The sequence below is a fragment of the Cydia fagiglandana genome, chromosome 9 (genome assembly GCF_963556715.1).
Source record: "Cydia fagiglandana chromosome 9, ilCydFagi1.1, whole genome shotgun sequence".
Taxonomy (NCBI): Eukaryota; Metazoa; Arthropoda; class Insecta; order Lepidoptera; family Tortricidae; genus Cydia; species Cydia fagiglandana.
Genome location: NC_085940.1, coordinates 3,072,649 through 3,095,249, shown reverse-complemented (window position 1 = coordinate 3,095,249; position 22,601 = coordinate 3,072,649). Strand labels below are relative to the sequence as shown.

The 22,601-nt window shown below is 37.3% G+C and overlaps 1 protein-coding gene across 1 annotated transcript; it reads right to left on the bottom strand.

The window, feature by feature from the left end:
* Positions 1-1,964: 1,964 nt before the first annotated feature.
* On the bottom strand, positions 1,965-15,747 carry LOC134667156 (serine protease easter-like). The gene is made up of 6 exons (XM_063524467.1): positions 15,557-15,747; positions 10,696-10,853; positions 6,152-6,737; positions 4,949-5,117; positions 4,066-4,262; positions 1,965-2,504 (listed from the first exon to the last, which is right to left on the bottom strand). The coding sequence occupies exons 1-6, from the start codon at positions 15,621-15,623 to the stop codon at positions 2,113-2,115; spliced, it is 1,569 nt and encodes a 522-aa protein (XP_063380537.1). The 5' UTR covers positions 15,624-15,747; the 3' UTR covers positions 1,965-2,112.
* Between the last annotated feature and the right edge of the window lie 6,854 nt (positions 15,748-22,601).

The following is a 22,601-nucleotide window of genomic DNA, read 5'->3' as shown; positions in this document are numbered from 1 at the left end:
TACGGAAGTTTAATGTTTTGGAAGCCGTGATACTTTTCGAGAGATGTGGAGATGCAATGAGATAGATTCATGTTGAGTTAATGTTCTTCGGATGTCGGTATAAACGTTTGGTGCTTTTTATAGGAACTTTTGTTGTTCTTGTATAACTTTTGTCAATTACGTTTACGATTAGTTTTACAACTTGCAATTTATTATTTCTACTCAGAATCACGAGCTCATTTGATCCTAATACGAAAAAAGTGTCCCCATAATTTCATACTTTTTTTTCGTCCGTTTTGTTACGATCATAGAAGATTGTATTGAAAACCGTAACTTTTTTCTCAGTAAAAATGGAAAAAAACTCGTAAATAATATAATAATTCACAATTGTAAAAGGTACAAAAAATTTTGGTACAATATCAAATAGAATTGCTCTTTTGAGTAAAGTTTTAGATAGGTAGGCTCTTTTTCACATACCGACGGGTCCATGTCACTGGGCATATGCCCTCAAAAATGTGGCGTCCTAATTCCCATCCTGACTATCTTCTTGGACCCCTGTCAGTCTTAGAACCAAATGAAGACCAGAACTGAATAGTCTCTCCAAGGTCTCTATATTGAGTCTCTGATATCTTCAGCAATGTCAGATCATGTATCCTTGGCGGGTCTCTATTGTTTCCCAAATAGTTTTAAGTCACAATGTATTGTTTGTCCGAATTTTCGTTAGTCATAATTGGTTTTTCTCAGAAACGTGTAACTTTTCAGGATTGCCATAAAACAAACCTAACCTAACCTAACCCATCTATAGAATGACCTTACGAAAATCCTGAAAAGTTAACGGTTTCAGTTTTATGACTAACGATAATATGACAAACAATACATTATGACTTAAAACTTTATGGGAAACAAAGGGACCCCATCCTTGGCACTGGCATTACATTTTTCAAAACTCTCTTTGTTTTACACTAGTACTAGCACCCAAAAGAAAGGGATGAGTATGATATTCCTGGTTCTTACTGACTGACATGTTGTTTTTCCAGACTATGTATATAGAGTAGGTACCTAGTTCTCGTCCTTAAACCCAACAAACACCATTCTGGTCCATCGTGTTTTTCACAAAACACTGGCCGGGAAAACGTGCTCTTTTCCCACTAGGGTCTTAACGGAACATCTTATAAGTGCGTTAAGGGGCTTATAATACCGTGTCTAGACGGGTGACGACATCGTGAAGGGATTTGTTGCCATCACGGTGCTTACAGGCCTATTGGAACTACAGAAATCGCAACCTGATTTGATAAAATTATGGACTAACTAGATTTTACATAGCTAGTTTAGTATAATTACATTGAAATATAAAATACAAACTTGTTAATTGTCTAATTCCGGATATCAGCCCTAATCCCTTAGAGGATATAACCAAACGGAGACGCCATGTCTGTAATTTTCGGTACAAAATAATCTGCCGATTTTTGCGAGGTAAAATAGCCATGTCAGATAAACGACAGTCCATACACCAATGACCATTGGCCGCCTATTATCGACATGGGGAACGCCTGTTAATGGCTACTCTGTTTGTCTAAGCCTAATCCAATCTAAATAGTTATAAACATAAACATTAGTATACAACGACGGCACTTGCGAGCCGCAAGGCGAGTCCGACTTCTTCCCGTTCACGAGCCCCGCGACGAAGTACTTCCCTCTGTGCAACATCATGAGAGGCCCACCCGAGTCCCCCTTGCACGTGTCCTCCCCCGTGTGTCCCGCCGCGCCGCGCAAACATGGCGGCGCGTCAGGTGCGAATAGACAAAATTTACGGCGGCGTGTCGGGTGCGGATAGTATCTTTTGCATATTCCAGCTTGCTGGGAATTAATTCCGCAAAACATTTTATTTTTATCTAATTTGACTGGTCTAATAGGTATTATATTTACTAAATTTTACATATTTAACGCTAAATGATATTTCTGAGATAAAAATCAAAACACAAAAATACTGCAGTGTGTTCTTTAATAAACAAAATACTTATGAACTAACTAAAGTTTACATAACTAGTTCAGTATCATATCAGAATATAGTTTTTTTTTTTATATTGACCGCGGTTAAGCTGCTAAAACATCAAATGTATACTTGTTAAATATCTAATTCCGGATGTTAGCCCTAATCCAATCCAAATAGTTGAAAACATTAGTATAGAGCGAAGGCACTTGTGAGCCGCAAGGTGAGTCCGCCCTCTTCCCGCTCACGATCCCCGCGACGAAGTACTTCCCTCTGTGCAACATCATGAGAGGCCCACCCGAGTCCCCCTTGCACGTGTCCTCCCCCGTGTGTCCCGCCGCGCAAAGATGGCGGCGCGTCAGGTGCGGATAGTGCCGCTTACACTCTCCTTGGGGCACTAGGTTGACTACGGTGGATTGCTTGACGTCGGACCGGTAGCGGCCGTTCCGGCCCCATCCGGCCACGGAGAGGGGGAGGTTGGAGAAGTCGGGGCTGTCGACGTTGATGAGAGGTAGGCAGATTGGGCGAATGTAATCTGGAAATCGGGAATTAAATACTTTACAAATGGCTACGTAATCGGGTACACTTAGGTGGATTTTTTTGTGCGTTCTTGAGTTGTTTGAACTGATGTTTCGTTTGTGCCTAGTTCAATATGGTAGTCTTGGAGTTAACAATATTTTTAGACTATTTAAGCGTGGTACTTATGCCTTGATTCTTAATTCAATTTTCTATCGACACAACGTTTAGCGTGTTGTCGTTTATGCATAAACATGATAACAATATCAAATCTATTTCAACTAAAATAAAATCACATCAAAAATACCACAAATAAATAATTTTGTGCAGATTGGAAAGATTAACTGTGCAAAATAAAACCATGAATACAAACTGCATCCGAAATATAAATAAAATAATTACTTTTGCAAATGATTAACATAAAATGTATTGTATTTTGAATCTAATAAATTGTATTATAAACACAAACACTAAATTTACCAGCATATTTTTATCTCGCAGGCGAAGATTAATTACACGACTTGTTAATTAACGTTTTACAAAACTGGTTATACCACCCGCTGACCGCAAATGAGGATTCTGTCACTTGGTCAGGAATCAAGTTGGTGCAACAAACAACCAAACGGAATTAGTAATCCTATCGCTTAACGAGTGCACGCGGCTGGCACATTTAAGGCCTGTGCCCACCGGCTGCGTGTGCGTGACGTGTACGTGCGCGTGCGGCGTTGTAGTATACAGATCCTTATGAGAGACGGTACACCGCTTGCGTGACGTGTGCGTGTGCGGCTCCAACATTTTAACGCACGCGCACATGCACGTCACGCACACGCAAGGCGGTGTGCACAGGCCTTTAGACGCAATATAGGTACACTTGATATACCTATGTATATGCATAAAGGCCAGTCCAGGCCAGACGGGACAGTTATTCATTCAATCTGATTAAATTATCAATTTAACTAAGCGGTGTGGAGTGTGGACGCAATTAAAATGTAATTGAAGAACATTGACTCGCCGATTCCGCTATGAAATTGTATACCGTGTGGACGCTAATAGATGAGCCGTATTTTTTTTTTCTAATCAAATTGTCAATTTGACCATCCCATCTGGACGGGCCTGAAATTATAAAAGTCGCCGCAAAATGTGCTACAGATATTATCCATCGTATTTTCACGGAAACGTACGAACGTGTTATGCTATTTCAGTCAGTCTCAGTACAATAAGTATTGAAGTTGACAAACAATTATGCACTACATGCGTAACTTCACAAATACGAACATTTCCGAGAAAATACGATGGAAAACAATAATTATGTACTACATCTATTGTGTAGCCGTGTAGAATTGTAGATGAAACAGTCAATGAAGCCTCTTGTCTTATGTTCTATATACGAGTATCCCCCGCCTATGACTTAGGTAGAGTCAGTCCATGAAAAGTCTGGAGCGGATTTGATAGCCCACGCAGTGCACGTGTTATTTTAAACGTCAAACTTCTATGAAATTATGACGCATAATGACACTTGCACTGCGTGGGCTATCAAATCCGCTGCAGGCTTTTCTTGGTCCCACTTTATGTTCTAATACCTGTGTATGGCGCAGTTCCTCTCAGCCGTATCAAGGCTATATCATTCTGTAACCTCGTGTCATCGTACTGAGGGTGTAGCACCACATCTTCAGCTCGCATGGCTATGTTCTCGATGCACCTGCGACCCTCACCAGGGCTGATCATGCAGTCGCGAGGGAAAGTGCGTTTGTCGTATTCCGCTAGATATATTTCGACACTGAAAAAGCAACGAATTGATTACAGATTAAACCTGCTTAGTTTTCCCTATGTTGGAATGTCAGTATCTCTCTTATTTACATCCCTAGAATCCGTGTAGTAACAATGATTATATTTCTTCTATCATAATTATTTTAGGCACAATCCGCCTACTTTGCGTAGACTTTGCAAGCGCATCAGGTACAAATGTCACCATTAGGGTATCGTTCTGAATCCAAACTGTACCTACCTTTAGATAAACTCTAGTAGTATTTAAATGACCAGTCCTATGCAGAATGGTCAAGTCACATAGCACGAAAGACCGGTTCGTGGAGTAAACTTACTCGAGTGGCGACCACGTGGGAAAGAGCGTCCCCAAAGTTGACCCCAGGATGCATAGGGAAGACTGTGGGAAAGTGGCTCCAGGTCGCACATAATTGTGACGATTGGCGTAAAAACAGGAGTGGCTTACTCCGCGATTTCATCGCTTTGCTACAGGTAGCTAAAAGTACATCCGTTCCATACCAATTTTGGTGGCTAGCCATAAGCCGCGCGTGGCGCTTCCGCCACCTAGCGGTCATATCTGTCCTGATCGTAACAGACGCGTTTTGTTAGAGAGTGAGTCTTCTGTGGTAAAATGCAGGAGACCTACACCCAAAGGGTAGAGAGACTAAAGAGAGAGAGAGAGAGTATTTAAATTACACTTACTCAGACAATCGGGAGGTTTCGTCATATAAACAGTGAGCGGCAGTCAGCACGTAGCGTGCGCTGATTAGGGACCCACCGCAGCTGAACTCCGCCGTTGTTCTTCCGTTCGTGAATTTTGAATTGAGTAACACCGTCCACGGGAATTGGTCGATCTCAGTTGTCTTTCCACCTAGGACAGTCAGAGTTATTTAGATCATTTGTATGTACCTATATAAGTATTATCGTATACCCCCCATTGTCTTGTGTTGTTTGTTTTGTATTGTGTTGTGTATCGTATTGTATTGTGTTGTCAGAGATGTGAAAAATACTTTATAAAAAGTATTTAAATACAAAATACAAATACTTCCTTGATAATACTAGGTATTTCAAATGCAAAATACAAAATAGTTTTTGAATTTGTATTTAAATACAAAATACGAAATAGGCATTTTCAAAATATTTTTTAAAATAGAAATACTTTGCGACTCTGAGTAGTGAATACCTAGTCTGAATTAAAAAGTATTACTCGGAATTTCCGAGTTGAAAAGACTCTCTTTATTCTTTGAAATCAATCCTCTATCTAAAGTGCAAATTTCTAGTTGTTTGCTCATATGGGCCATTCTATTTAAAGTTGTCCCCTACACTTTTTTTCAAAATTGGGATTTTTTATGTTATTTCTACTCAGAATTATGAGCTCTTTTGATCCTAATAGGAGAAAAAAAGTGTCCCAAGATTTCCATACATTTTTCGATCTTTCCATTCCGAAACCGCCATACAAAGTCTATGAAAAAATGGTAACAGAATGGGAAAAAGCCTTGGGACTTGGGTTTGGTTATATATTAACCGGTAGGATGTAGATTGTAGGTATGGATGATGGTTTTTAACGGCCAACTTTGCAATTTGATGCAATTTGATAGGTAAATCGTAAGCTGTTACACTACCGTAGTTACCTACTATAGACCGACCGCTTAAATGAGTCCTCGCCTGCGCGGTACGTGGGCGACGAGGTAGGGTAGTACGACTAAGGGTAGCGGGGAAGGTGCGGGAGCCGTACGCCTACCGCCCGTCTACTCGTACCTTAGCCGTCCTTCCCCGTCGCCCCCGTACCGCGGAGGCGAGGACTCATTTAAGCGGTCGGTATATAAACTATTACTTTTCTGAACATAGTTTTTAAGCCAGCAGAGTCTGTCTGCAGTCACTATATGTAGCCTTAAAAACACTTACCTATGATCCTGTCAGCATCAGAAACATCCCGTCCGCAGCAGCCCTTATTCGGTTCCGGCGGGAAACTTGTCAAAGCCGAGCATTGCCCATTTCCACCCGAGCTCTGTCCGAATCCACGGGAATTTTGCCCGAATCCACCAGAATTTTGTCCGAATCCACCCGTATTCTGCCCGAATCCACCCGAACTTTGTCCGAATCCACCCGAACTCTGCCCAGATCCGCCTGTGCGGCCACTCGGCCCTCTCTGACTCGGTTGCGTCCTCGGCTTACCCATAAAATAAGGGTTTTGAAACGGATTACTACCAAACATACTCTGCATAGGCCTGTTCGGTCTGTTAAAAAAACTTGTATCAAACGGACCTTGCTGCCAAAACGGCATTCTTTGACTGTCGTATTCTTTCTCATTATCATTTTGTTGGTCCTGATTCATCCATACATTCTCTGTCTGTCTTTGCCTGTCATATTCAGGATTTGGCGTTGAATCGTATTTTTCAACAGATCTTGGATGTTTTGTACTGATTTGCGGAGCATGGCTTTCTGTTCTACGGTTAGCGAAGTTAGCAGTGTTCGTGTGAGGGCAGCATATCTGTGAAAGTGTGCAATAGAGATTTAAGTTACCGTCAAATGGGGTGAATAGGGATGGCTGGGGTGAATACGGGCAAACTAAAATTGTGATCTATCTGGCAGTTTCTTATAAAATGCCCACACAATGCATCATTCGGTAGTAGATGTTTTACAATACAATATTTATTATCATGACACAAATATAACAATTTACGTTAAAATAGAGTAAATAGAGAAAAATGGAATATTTCACATTGTGCAGACATATTTGTATTTGTAGCTATTAAGAAATTGTCAAGTAAATCACATTTTCTCAAACATGCAATGAAATATTGATGTTATGTTCCTTATAATAGGCTGCGAAGTATGACGTTTCAGGTGCGGCTAGGACAAAAGGTCGTTAATGGAATTTCATACACATCTTGCAGGCCTAGGCCGGCAAAGTCCTCTTTTTTAATTTTCATTTCACAGATATTTGTGACACAGCATCGTAGCATTCATCCATTAAAAAAAAACTAGAGGCAGTATTTGCTTTATGGTTCGTAATGACACTCTGCCACTACGCCTATAAAAAAAAAACAAAAAACAATGTTTGCTATAATTTGCAGTTTTATTTGTATAAAATCAACATGAACTTAAATAATACTTTCTATAATTTTATAATTTTAATTTATAAATTTAACTACACAAATTAAAACATTCAAAATATTTCATCTAAACGTTAGCGGTAAAAAGGTCTACTCAAACACGCGTAGTTATATTTTTAAAATTGTTATGGAGGTAAAGTTGAAAAATATTCATTCTGTTTTATTGGATTTATGGTGCGTTGTTGATTTTTTGACTTTAATATGAGTTCCGAAGAAATAATGAAATTAATATTAATTGTAATCGTAGGTGTTGGAATTGGCAGCGTAAGCAGAATTGATTTCAAAGACGAAGTATGTATATGGTTGCTTATGGCAATTTTATTATTTGAGAAACTAAGAATAATGGCTTACAGTTTATTAGAAACAGTTTTGTGGCATATTTTAAATGAATGTAACTACAAATTCGTCAACACTGTGGAAATTATACTTATTTACTCCATGCATAAAGCAACGATGTGTGTGAAACATGATATCAACTTGAAAGACTACGTAAACTTATGTGACGAAAACGACAGTCAGACGGATACAAGGCGAAAAAAGATACATGAAAATATACGGGTAGTAAAAATACACGACTCGTGTAAAACATACGCGTGATATTGATATACCTAGGTACGTGTGGGTTATATTTTGGGTGTAGTTTACTTTTAGTTTTTTCTATAAATAAAACTTGGGTTTCGTGTATTTTTTATTTTATTTATTTCATTGCATGTTTAAGAAAAGCACTATACATACCTCGGCGGGAAATGGGGTTGCCCGCGCTCAGACCTATCCGGCCTCGCTTCGCTCGGCCGTCTATATGTCTTCGGCCGGCAACCCTTTTCGTCCCGGCCTCTGTAGTAATGTACTATTTATGTTTTGCCCTATTTACCCCAGCAGCAATAATGTTTTAGTAACTAACGACTTCATTACGAGTACATTACTGCTTACTATAATATAAAATAATACTTATAAACTCGAGCTTGATTCCCCAACAGAATTGGAATTCCCTACATGTGAAGGGAACTGGTAATTATGTGGCGACGACTGCAATTTATCATGCGCCGACCTACATGACGTCACGCTGATTAATCGGCCCGATGGATAAAATTGCAATTTTAATGACAAGGGGTCATCCATTAATTACGTCACACCAATTTCTAGGTTTTTTTACCCCTCCCCCCCCCCCCCCCCTTTGTCACACTTGGTCACATTTGGCAAACCCCTCCCCCCTAGTGTGACGTCACATTTTTTCTACGAAATCGCCAAATCGAATTAAGTATTATTAATATTTTATCAAAATATTTTTGACGATATAAATATTAGTAATTTTATAACCCAAAACCTCTTAGGAAAGAAAATTAAACGCTTAACAATTATTTTCGTATTAAAAACTTGTTATTTAAATGTACAGCGAACTAAATAATTTAAATAAATTTTCGGTTACTGATGAAGTTAAAGTGACGTCACAAAGTTTGTGTCTCCCCCCTCCCCCATGTCACAATATGTCACATTTTCTTGACCCCCTCCCTCCCCCTAAACGTGTGACGTAATTAATGGATGACCCCCAAACATGCATCACGAGAAAAATATATCTTCAATTTATTTTTGAATTGAAGATAAAATCGTGTCCGTGTGAAAGGTATCGAAAGATTCCGGGGCAAACTGCCGAATCCGACACAAGAGCAGCCGATGCAACGGAGCCACGCCGTTTTATTGGCTAAATAGTGTTTAGTTTTAAGTTTATACATATGTATGTTAGTCTGTAAGGTATTTGTAATATGGGCCTTGTTACCTGGTTTAAATTTCTAAATAAATAAATACGATTATTTAATTATAATCTACCGTCCTAGTAGTTTCACTATATTTGTCCTTCTGTCTGTTCATCTCCAGTTTAGCACAGTTAATATTATTTACTTACCTATTATAATTTTACACTAAACTTGTTAAGTGGACCTCGTATATTGCAAATTGCAATTTTAATGATGTCCCTTTGAATGGAAACGAATTCATAAGGATTAATTTTAATCAGTTTTAAATAAATATGAAAGAATTTTTGTTTGCATCAATTCAATATAAAGCCACGAGCAGTTTTTTTTACAATTTACACTAGGGTTCTGCCGGCGTATTATGGATGGCTGTATCCATCTTTATCCACGTGTCACAACTGTCACTTTTTAACACCGTGTAGAAAGTGACGGACACCGTTTTATCACGCTGTCACGTAGACAAGAATGACTATCATATCCGGACAGGACTAATAAAACGCTTAAATGCTAAAAATAATAGCTAATTACAAGCATAAATATGTGCACAACGTGAATTATAATGTATTTGTCGGTCCCTGTACTCTATTTTAACGTAAATATATGTTACATTTGTGTCATGACAATAAATATTGTCGCCACATATTTGTCAGCTAGTGTAAATAATTGCGGTAATTATAACAAAATTATAGGGCTTTACTCTAGAAAATATAAGTATATTTTAGCATACATAATTGGAATACATATATTCAATGTTTAATTATGGTTACCAGTGAATGCAGTAGGTAAATGTGTGAATATGGAGGTAATCCTAAGCTAGATTGCCTTGATATAGTATGGTTTAGCTGTGCATAATATGCATATCTTTTTATGCAAGAATATTATTCTGGCATAAAAAAAGTGCTGGTAGCCTACCGAGTAGCGTACGACTTCAGAATTTGTTAATCTGGAAGTCATGGGTTCAAAACCCGGCTCGTAATGAGTTTTTCGGAACTTATGTACGGGACGATTATAATAGTTAATATTTAACAGTCACTTTTTGGTGAAGGAGAACACCGCGAGGACACCGGGTTAACCCCAATAATTAAGCCTAGTTTCTCCACTGGGTTGGAAGGTCAGATGGCAAACGCTTTCGTTAAAACGAGTGCCTACGCCAATTCATAGGATTTATAAGCGTTGACAAAAAGCCGGGACATTGCGAGGAACATATTAATGACAATGAGTTCTAAAAACTTACACAGGCTCTTTTGGTGTAATAAAAACTTACACAGGCTCTTTTGGTGTAATAAAAACTTACACAGGCTCTTTTGGTGTAATAAAAACTTACACAGGCTCTTTTGGTGTAATAAAAACTTACACAGGCTCTTTTGGTGTAATAAAAACTTACACAGGCTCTTTTGGTGTAATAAAAACTTACATAGGCTCCTATGGTGTAATAAAAATTTGCTTAGGCTCCTTTGATGTAATATAAACTTACACAGACTCCATTGATGTAACAAAAACTTACATAGGCTTCATTGGTGTAATAAAAATTTACATAAGCTCCTTTGGGGTAATAATCATAATCACAATCATAATAAAAACATACATAGGCTCCTTTGGCGTAAGGAGCTATCCCGTAGTCGACCTCGGTATCCAGCTTAGGAAGGGTGCAAGCGAAGTCAGCCGTCCACCGCTTTTGTTCTGCCTTGGTCAGGTTCCCGAACACCAGACAGTCTTTGATGGGGACGCATTTTATGCAAATTTCTGAAAAAATATTATAATTATATTGAAAATATAGGTATAATTTAATAATAATCGTTAGGAAATCGGATTACCCCAATAAGGCCTAGTTTTCCTTCTGCTTTAGAAGATCAGAAGGTACTTAGTTACTTTCGTATAAACTAATGCGTGAGTTTTTTTTTAAAGATTAGGTTACCAAGCGGGACCTTGGTTCCACAAGTGAGCAGTGGTAAAATGTATGGACAATACTAATTATGATGACTTGGTATTCAGGCCCCAGACCCTCACCCAAAATTAACATTTTTTGTGATAATATTTTTCAGTACCTATAGTAGTGGACCCTATAATGGACGTGGAACCAGTAATGGGACAAAAAAACATAATTCCTCTAAAATAAGTATCTAAAAGTAGTTTATAAACACTGGCTGTATATTATCATAAATAAGAGTCCTAGAGCTGTTTCAGTTTTAAGTTTTATTAAATTTGGTTGTTTTTTAAGAAATTGGCGTCAACCTAAAAGTTGTCGTGTCACTGAAAAAAAATACCACTACAAATTCTTAACAACTTCGCTAAGAGAGGTGAGTTAATTTATTAAATTTTAAATAATTAATACGTGATGAAAACTAGAATGTGTTTTGTTAATTGCATTTACCATGAGATAAGGTATACAACACACTATGTTGTGACTCCACAGATGTAAAATAATAGTGGTATTTGGCCCAATCCCATTATAGGAGCTGTAAAACTGCGTACCTCCTATGATGGGACAAATGACAGAATGATGCTTGCTATGCCATAATTTCATGTTTAAACAATACAGAAATAAAATGTAGTTAAGAAATATGTCAATCAGGAGGTATTCTCGGACTTCGGATAAATTAATATCGTTTTTCCAAACTTTTATTTAACTTGCCCTGTTAGTTAGTGTGGGTCCAATCTTGGTAGCTGAATTTGAGCCACTTTTCGATTTCCGATTCAGTTGAAATTTTGTGTAAGTATTTATTATTAAGTATTAAGTATGCAAATCGGATGATAATGCAATATTATGATAACATGGACCTGATCTGATGATGGAGACAGGAGGCGGCCATGGGAACTTTATCGCATTAAACCCTAACTAATTGTGTTAGGGTATATTAGAATTGTCTCGATGGATCTAATACAATAATAATTGGCTGTGGAAAGAAAAATACATTCAGCGATAAAAGCTTATACCAAAAATTGTTTTATTTTGCCGTAATTTATTCCCCATTTCAATATTTTATACTGATAGAGCAATGTCCATTATAGGGGGCCCATTACTGGATCCACGTCCATTACCGGGGGCCCATTACTGGAACTTTGGTGTCCATGACTGGAGAAAAAAAGCATAGTTTTAATTTGTTAAATATGTGGAAACTAATTGCAGTATCTTTGATACAACACGCCTAAAACATGAAAGACGGATAGGACTTTCATCTTTTAACACGCTAAGCGGTAGACCATTTACATTTATAAGGGAAATATCATAAATACTCCAAATTTCCTCTTAAATGTCCCATGACTGGTGCTGTTACTATAACTATTTTTTTATGCAAACGGTATTTTTTACATTCTCTTACATAAGTTACATAAGTACTTGTGTAAACTAGTAATGCAACTTGATTTAGATCGATTGTACAAAATTTTATTGGTTTATAGAATTAAAATAATTACTTATTTTACTATAAATTCAGCTTAAACTTCGCAATACTCTTCATTCACTTTATTTCTGTTTAAACTTGTTTCCCAAAGGTTAGTTAAAACTACTACAGTCCAGTCCACGTGTCTACAGGATTACCAAACGGCCCATCAGCGCGGATTTACCCCAGTTAGAAAAGTTTTAACTTTTAAGCCAATTACTCGGCTGCCCTAAGCAGAAAACAAGTATCTCGGAAATTTTCAAAATCGGGTTTTTTGGATTTTCGGAATCTACAATTTCAGGCGCATCTTTCACCAAAAAAATAATTGTAAAATAATACGTAGTTTTTAAAATATTCATGTTTTTAAAATTCAAGCATATTTTTTTGACCCTGTATTCTACGCTAAATTCAAGTATATGTCTCATTTCTACGCTAAATTCAAGTAACTAAACAGAGATACTTGTAATTCATATAGATGACCGAGATACTTGACTTTAGCGTAGATATTCGTTACTGCAAATCAGTTTATTACAATGGTAAAACAAGTATCTCCCAATAGAATCTGCAATTTAGGTTAGAAATTAGTTACATAGTTATACAGAAGGTACCTTGTTTAAACATATACATAGAAAACAAATTTGCTTAGCAATATTAGTGTCAAAGGCTAACACGTGAAGAGTCTGTGAGATTTAAGTATAAAGAAAAAGTGTTGTTAAACCAATTAAAATTATTTGTATTGTCTACCAGTGGCGGCGCGTCCATAAAAGCCGATTCCCATCGGCTTGCCTGTTTTTGGATGTTTGGGCAGAGTTGTATAGGAAATATGTAAGCCAAATTAGCCCCGGCTTGCCTATGAATATGTTTGACGCGCCGCCACTGTTGTCTACACTTCTACAGTAATGAAAACAGAACACTAAGTAGAATGCATGAGATAGACGCCTACGCCAAAGAAAGAGAAAATCATAATCATACTGTAACCATGCCAAAGGTTTTGTAAAAAATAGAAACAAATAATAACTGACTGGATTCAATTGACCAAAAGGGAAATATTTAATCCAGAAATAATGCCAATAATTGAATTTTTATAAAGACATATGTTATGTGGTAATGTGAATCATCTAAGATCAATCTCGAGGAGTCTTTTAGTAGAGTTAGACCAAGAAAAGTCTGCAGAGATTTTGAGAGCACACTCAGTGCCAGTGTTATTTATATCATAAGTTCATAGAAGTTTGACGTTTAAAATAACACCTGCACTGCGTGTGCTGTCAAAATCTCTGCAGACTTTTCTTGGTTTAACTCTAGCCACTAAAGAGAACCACCAATTACATACCATATTAATAGGTAACATAGCCAAGAATCGATATTGCTTTATAAGAAATAGGTAAAACTGACTTGAAGGATTTAATTAGATTTTTACTTTGTTACATAAGTAAAGTTAAATAGTAAATAAAGTAACTATGTACCTAAGTATTTATCTATGCAAGTATGTATATCGTCGCCTAGTACTCATAGTACAAACTTTGCTTAATTTGGGGCTAGGTCAACGGGTGAAAGATTGTCCCCAAATATTGATTTTTATGGACTCACCAGCTCTCACCATGTCATGCACTAGCCTCAATCCTATCAAAGACATCTGTCAAATAGGACTATTGAAAATACAAGTGCAAGTCGGACTCGCCCACCTTACAAATTTAAATTATTAATTTTTTTGTACTTTATAGTTTTCAGATTATTCCCTTTACTACATAACATACATATAGTGTAAGACAATATTACTTACCAAATTTCATAGTTCTACTACCTTTTTACTTAGGGACCCTTTAAATTTTGATTTCCTTGAGAGTGTCGAATACCTACGTATTTTGGCATAAAAGACCGTATCTTTATTTACGTTAATTTAGAAGTTTGATACCACCCATCCACGAAGACAGAGAGTTTGTTGAAGGAATGGGATATTGTATCACAAAATGATCTCTGGCAATAAATAAAATCGGTGAAATCGGTACCAATAACCATGTGTCAGAAGGTCTAAGGATGGCAACATCAATTCCTAATCAAAAAAAGGTATATTTTCCAAGAGAAAATGAGTTTTAAATATAAATATATTTTTTTTTCAAGCATTTTATTATCTAACAGAAATTTTGAAGTCGACAAACCTGAAAGAAATAAAAATAGGTTTTCGGTAGCTTATGTCATTAGCTTTCATTTGATACCATTTCCTTTAGAATTGCATGAAAATTTGAAAAGTTATTGAGCGGAGAGCCAAATATGTTTAGTATTTAAGATGCTAGAGTGCTTGCTATTTCAAAGCTAAACACAAGATACTTGAATTTGTGTAGAATGGTTCTGAGATTTTCGGGCAGTAAACTACACAGAAAACATTTTATGCCTGTACAAAGTTTTATATACAAGAATATAAAAAAATAAAGTCTGTATAAGCTTAATTTTATCGCCCTTAACATAGTGGTATAAAAAGATGTTACATTTTAGACCAAATACCTAACAAAAAAGACAAATTACGTTTTTTTGCTCTCCTCAAAAATTTGTCAAAACGGGGTTACTTGTTTTCTGCTTAGGGCAGCCGTACTGGTTCGTGAGGCCAAACGAACGCTATTTTATGAAACGTCGACTAAATGCCGAGTTCATTTTTCGGTGCGTATGAATGGAAATTATAAAATAAGGCGATATATATAAATATATATAAACAGGCAATTGAGGCGATTCATCAAAATGATGAGTGTTGAGTAACAATTTTATCTATAAGTAAAAATTAAAAATTCAATAATCGACACATTTCTACCAAGAGTACCAAGCATTACAAGAACTATGTCGTTAATTCGTCAGGCAAAATAATCAATAAAAAAAGCTAACTCAAATCGGTCCGTACATTCTCCATTCGTCCTATAATGCTACAGACAGGCCTACCTACAAATATCATCATACAAACATTTTTTTTTCGGGTTTGTTTAATCTCATCAATCATCATGCATATTTCTTAAATATCTTAGAAATTTATTTCCTTCAAAGTATATTAAGGTCCTTGCAAACAATAAGAATCCTTCCTACCTTTTGTTATTAGCGCCCCACTAAAACCAGCCACACACACAAAACACAATAATAATCTCAGTATCATTATCACTTCACACTCAAAGTACAGTTTTTCTCGAATAAAAAACAACTGCTACCTACGCATGCAGTTATATTCGCAAAATACAAAAACAAATGCAACGCGGCGACTCGCTGACATCTATAACATGTAGTGATTAAGAATTAATGAACACTGTTTTAATGATCTCTGTGGGTATTTGTCATTTAATTGCTTCCCTTTCCGCGGGTGCAAAAGGACAGATTTATATGAATAACCAACGGCGCTTACGACGTTTCTTATTAGTAATATCACGGTAGTTAACGACGATTAGGGCGACGATTGCTCCAATGTTTGATGTATTATCTGTGGTTTTACATTGTTCATTGTAATTAGGAATATAGAAAAAAACCGGGCAAGTGCGAGTCTGACTCGCGCACGAAGGGTTCCGTACCATAATGCAAAAAAAAAAAATGCAAAAAAAAAACGGTCACCCATCCAAGTACTGACCTCTCCCGACGTTGCTTAACTTTGGTCAAAAATCACGTTTGTTGTATGGGAGCCCCATTTAAATCTTTATTTTATTCTGTTTTTAGTATTTGTTGTTATAGCGGCAACAGAAATACATCATCTGTGAAAATTTCAACTCTCTAGCTATCACGGTTCGTGAGATACAGCCTGGTGACAGACGGACGGACGGACGGACGGACAGCGAAGTCTTAGTAATAGGGTCCCGTTTTACCCTTTGGGTACGGAACCCTAAAAATTAAGTGTTTCTAGGTTGTATGATTATTAGTAATGTTTGGAAATATACTAGCCTATTTTCTAAGGGCTAATTTTATTAACGAATAAATTGATTAAAAGCCCTAGCATAGGGTGGTTCAAAAACATTTTTTTTTATTTTGTAACACTTATTATGCTGATAAAATACACCAAGTTTCGTAATTTTATCTGAACTACAAGGGGGTGCTCAACCACTTTGAAAATTTTGTATGTTGTATGAAAACCAAAAACAACAAGTATGTATTATTAAGAATTTTATTTAAGTATCTGTTTTCACATTATTTGCACATGTGATTTAAGTAGAAAAACATTTTTATTTCTATTTTTTATAATTTTACAAAAGTAAGATTTTTAGAATTTCACCTAAAAAAATCATAAAAAATTGAAATAAAAATGGCTTTTCACCAAATAACTTTTAAATCACACTTTCAAATAATGTGAAAACTACTACTTACATAAAACTCAAAAAAATAATAACTTGATTTTTTTGGATTTCATACAACTTTGAAAAAATTCAAAGTGTTTGAGCACCACCTTGTAGTTGAGATAAGATTACAAAACTTGGCATATTTAGTCAACAGAACAAGTGTAACAAAATGAGAGGGTGCCGCTTCTTCTAGCTAGAGTTTGAATTTTTCCCATACAAACGTGAACCACCCTACCCTAGCATGTAGTTTACTTGAATTGTGTGAATAAATAAATAGAATTCTTATTTTAGCCGTTTTAGTATAAGGTGGCCAGTAATAGGTCTATTTCATCTTCCTTTGGTACTCAAAAGGAAAAATGTAATCATTATAAAATCCATCGTGACGTTCGTCAAATTTTCTTCTGAAGAAATTCATCATTTCAATCTCAAGAAATTATAACTTCAAAAGGTTTCGGAGACACATGATAAGAGCAATCCAATTATTTTCCATCGTGATTTACTTGTATCGAACACATACCATTGAAAAATGAAATTAAAGTCAACAAAAAACAGAAATGAAGAGCATGATTTGCAAGCAAAAATACATATCAATTTTTTTCAGCGATTTACGAGAAAACAACACTGCGAACTTCATTTTTTTAAACTTATTAAGAAACGGTTTTATTACAAGAAATCTATATTTACAAATAAGTCCATTTCACTCATTGAGAACCATATTTGACGTTGTTCGATATTTGCATACTATTTATGGTTTTCAAGGAGTGAATTTTGATGCTAAAAACCCGTGCTATATAACCACATGTAAGCAGGTACAAAGTTATACATTGTTGACTAGTTATAGTAGGTACTTATTTGCTAGTAATCCTAGTATGTATTTAGTAGTTTAGCCCATGACATGACGCAGTAGTAATTAATCATAATCGGCCAATTTTCATTGATACCGCTAATTAGACAGATGTGGCGTGGGACATAGCTAGCAAAATGGGTTTTTCCATTGCTTATACGAAAACTTTTCCTGTTATTTCGTCATAATGAGTTTCTTCAAAGTGGTTTTACGGTTGTATGTCTCTGAGTAAAGAAATGCTGTCGATAATTGAACTTTAACACGATTTTATAAATTCCATTTTGTTCTTCCATTCTTGCAGTAATAACAATAATTCATCTATTATTTTTACATCAAACAGGTTCTAATAACCCTTTAGGTATTGTAAAGTTTGCGGTTCTAAGTATACCGCTTCGATATTTTTCTAAAACCGCTCCCGAAAGTGAAAGAAGGTAGGTACATTCGAATGAAAGGATATTCTCGTAAGCGCCTAATTTACCGCACCAGATTGCCAACTACGGAATCGTCAAAGTGAATCGGAAATCGGTTACAAAATTGGAATGACTACGCGCCGGGCAACGAAATCGAAACACTTTTAATTGACCATCAGTCAATCTTATATCTTGACAATAAGGTTTATTTTATATCAAATAACAGCGTCGACGGTGGTACAATACAGGAACTTACTTTATTGATCATAGATAGACCTTATTTTCTTTGCAATAAGGTGTTTTGAAAGTCAGATAGCGGTGTGCACGATGGGACGTACATGAGGGAATTTAATTAGTAGGGAGCATCCGTATGAGCGTGTTGCTGCTAAACCCGAAAACGGTGAATAAGACTTTTTAGTAAAAGTACAACCGGCTTAGTCATAAAACTCAACTAACCTGTGTTAAATTTTGTCTTTTTCTGATAAGCACAAAAGTCAATAGGACAAATAATATCAAGGACTAGTTAGCCCGCGCCCACAGAAAGCGGTCTGGACTTTTGCGTTCCGCGTTCAGAGGACCTACCGCGAACCACGTTCGACGTGTTGCCTCTCTGTCGCACTTGTAAATTCGTACGTAAGTGTAACAGGGAGGCAACACGTCGAACGTGGTTCGCGGTAGGCCCTCAGAATTCTATCTGCAATCTGTGCAATTTTGGTAGCTCCAAACTTTAAGGGCCACCCCAACTTTACTTAAGCGTCGGCGTCTAGTAGGCGCTATGTTTTAATGTTTATTTGGGCACAAACGGTACACGTTTCTTCTAACTAATGTCTATACATAATTCATAAACCAATACAGTTGCAACCACTTGCCATTGGAAATGGCGTCGTTGCGCGATGCGCCAACGTTGCGTCGTGCAACAGCCATAGACTATAGAGCTGACGCTGCGCTAGTTATGGCTCCTCTACAGAGCCTTTACACGATGGGCCAGCGCAGGCCACTCGAAGGAACGCAGCCATGCAGTAGAATGAGATAGCAATATCACTTGCTCCCTTTAACGCATAAATCCCTTGGAGTGGCCCCCGCTGTGGACTCCATCATAATAAAAGTCTCTTTTCGGAATTATCCGACAGTTTTCGACATCTATTTTAAATATCTATCCATTTCTCGGCCAATGCTCAAAGGTACAATACCTTGAGCTTTGGCCAACATTCGTACCGGACACGGCACCGGCGCTGCAAGCCCTTTGTGTCCTAGGGCGGAAATAATTACCTCATCATCGTTCCAGAGGAGTCGCAGGAGACAAAAGCGGTGTCTGCTTTATGCCAGTTATAGGCCAGGATACCACTGCAGATTTCTACATCTATCAGGTTATTTCTAATAGGGACCAACCATTCATGCAGACCAACCAGTTAGCGTTTTCATGCACCGTAAGAGTGACATTCCATTTCCAACTGCAGCTGCAATACTGTTCATTTTACTATGGACAATGACAGCGACGCGTTTCCACAGTAAAATGAACAGTATTGCAGCTGCAGTTGGAAATGGAATGTCACTTTAAGGGTAACATTCCATTTCTGACCGCAGCTGCACTACTAGTACTAAACGCGTCGGTGTTATTGTCAATTTACATATTAAAATGAATGGTAGTGCTGCTGTCGTTGGAAATGGATCGTCAACTTAAAGGAGCCCGGGTCTGGCGGTGGCCGAACTTCAAGAATTGACGTTTGATACAACGGGGAATACCTAAGTATCGAGAAATACATATTTAGCTAGACTATAAAATTGCTCGGATAGCTTTTTATTTTCCGTATTTAAAGTATTAACTTATACATTCATGGTTTAACGTCGCCTTCTTATTTAGTTTTTTTTACATAAAAGCCTGTAATCATGTCATATTGTACCTGCAAGCCTATTATGGATCGCTTTATCCACATTTGTCCACGTGATAAAACAACTGTCACTTTTTAACTCTGCGGGATAGAAAGAGATGGACACCGTTTTATCACGCTGTCACGTAGACAAATACGACCATAATATCCGTACTGGATCTATTAAGATATTTTTATAACTTTTAAACCACTGTCAGTTTTTCAAATCTCTTCCTGAGTTGATGTGTAGTCCACTTTTCTCACGATGAAGCTTCAATGCGATTGAAAATATCCTTATATCATGATTCATGATTCACGACCCGTTGAACAAACAACTGATAAAATAAATATGAAGTGGCATCTCAACCTATCTCAGTATAGTCCCGTAACTGGCAATTTCAATTTACTGTTAAAACACTCTGTTCCAAGTAACTAATTAAATAAACTATCGATCAGTTTTACAAATAGGCAACTCATTAACTTCTGATAATTGGAATATCAGAGTTTGTGATGCTGAGCGTTAGTTAGTAAAATTGTATACCATTTCATTACGCAGGCATTACGCATAGAACATACCTAGCGGCCCACCATACAAGGAAAATTGGCAATCGAATTTGAATCAACGGTATTAGAAAATAGAGTTGAATTTGTTTTGTTTTAAAATCGAATGAAACGAAATAAATGAAACTCTACTTATTCCATTTCATTAAGATTTAAATTTCATTGGAGATAATTTGTACTAGTATTAGGACATTGAACCCCAAGAGGCTACCATAGCCCCGAATTTAAAGGCCTAGTTATTTTAGATTCCATCAACTCTCAATAGTCCTAGTAATTTTATTTTATATGTTGTCCTTACTTACACCAAAAATCATCCCTTGTTAAGGATGACTCACGTTAGACCGGGCCGTGTCCGGGCCGGAGCTTCCAACGCTTACTTTTCTATGACATAACACCATGACAGGCGATCACGTGATGCTTTTACGAAACTTGATCATAGAAGATTACGGCCCGGGCATGGCCCGGTCAAACGAGTCATCCTTTAATCGGCCATAACAACTCTTCAAATTAATGTTTTTCAATTCATTTCATTTTTTATCAAATTCAAATGGTATTCACTACTCGATGATTTAAAAAACATTAAGTCACTTTAGGAATTTCTAAAATATCTATACATGTTTCTACTTTCTCTCATGGACTTAAAGTTGAAAATGTGTAGATATTTGTGACTTCAAATGTATATTTGCTGTCATTATATTCTGTTGGGTATCGTAAAGGGGGGTAGCTGGGTAGTGGTTGCGTGCAAGACCTATAAAAGGGTTCGTATACAAGTCACGGCTGTAGTGCGTTTTATATTGACTGAAAGTATTAGTTACAATGTAAGGTCAAGTAGATATGTGTTCGTGGTGTTTTAATAATAACTACTTACTTACTACTTACTTACTGCTGTGGCGCAACGACCCGAAGGGGATCTTGGCCTTCGACACCAAAGACCGCCATGCTACTCTGTCCAAAGCCGTTTTTGTCCAGTTGACAGCGGCGCCGAGTTCACTAAGGTCTTTCCGCACTTCGTCTCCGCTTGGATCTTTTTTTTTTTTGTTTTATTATGAATGGGCTTACTCATGGCCATAGACTAGCCGAGGCGTAGACGTGGCCTACGATGGAGCGAGCTCGCCCAGAAGGTGCCTGTTCACTCTTGATTTGAAGGTTGCCGGGTTATAAGAACACGGAAATATAGACGCCGGCAAGGAATTCCATTCCTTGGCAGTGCGCATAAGGAAAGTAGAAGCAAAGCGCTTCGTGCGAATTGGTGGAATATCTACCAAGTAAGGATGGAAACCGGCCGTGCGTCTAAAAGTCCGATGGTAGAATGGGGACGGTGGAATAAGCTCGTGTAGCTCTTGGGCACACTCCCCGAAGTGCAACCTGTAGAATACCGACAGGCTGGCGACTTTCCGCCGATGGGCCAAAGACCAGCTCAGATTGTGATGGATAGTGATAGTGGCGCCTCCTATGCAGAGTTGCGTAATATACCCTATTAATCTAGTCTTAAAAGTCTAGTCAAAACAAAACACCATTCATTCACACTGCAGGCTCCGTTGCATACAAACCTGTTCTATTGTCGCGCCTCTAATTTTCTGCACTTTTAGCGAGCTGCACTTGAAAACACCGTTCTGGCAGTCAAAAGATCATTGTTGACGGCTCTGACAAATAGGAGACTTGCAAAGGGGGCAAAAGAGGGCAAAAGGGGCAAAACTAGTAAGCAACACTTGCTCACTAGATGGGGCATTTAATTGCTCGTTTTTATTGATAAACATTGATGCCTTCCTTGCCTAGTCAAGTACTTACCCCCTTATTCATAAAACTTTACGGGCCTGATTTAGTTAAATTATCTTTTATCCCTTTCTTACAAATACATAAGCCAAAATAACAGATAAGGACAGACGATTATTAGCTAATTTGAGGTTTGTAGCGTGTGTATGAATAAAAGGGTTAGTCAGTGTAATAATCTGCCTACAAAGCACGAGGTAAGGGCATTTACTTGTGTGTTTATCATAAATATTTGTTCCTGAGTTATGAATGATTTCTGTACAGACAGTACAGATACATAACTATGTATTGTATATATTGTCGCCAAATAACCACAACACATACCTTAAATTGTGTTTGTGGGACTAGGTCGATCTCTGTAAA

Excerpts from the sequence above, each read along its gene's own strand:
- LOC134667156 (XM_063524467.1), bottom strand. The coding sequence starts at position 15,623 with ATGATACTGAGATTATTATTGTGTTTTGTGTGTGTGGCTGGTTTTAGT. Across the intron at positions 6,738-10,695 it reads CTTACGCCAAAGGAGCCTAT|ATATGCTGCCCTCACACGAA; the intron begins GTATGTTTTTAT and ends ACACTTTCACAG. Across the intron at positions 4,263-4,948 it reads GAAACCTCCCGATTGTCTGA|TGTCGAAATATATCTAGCGG; the intron begins GTAAGTGTAATT and ends TTGCTTTTTCAG.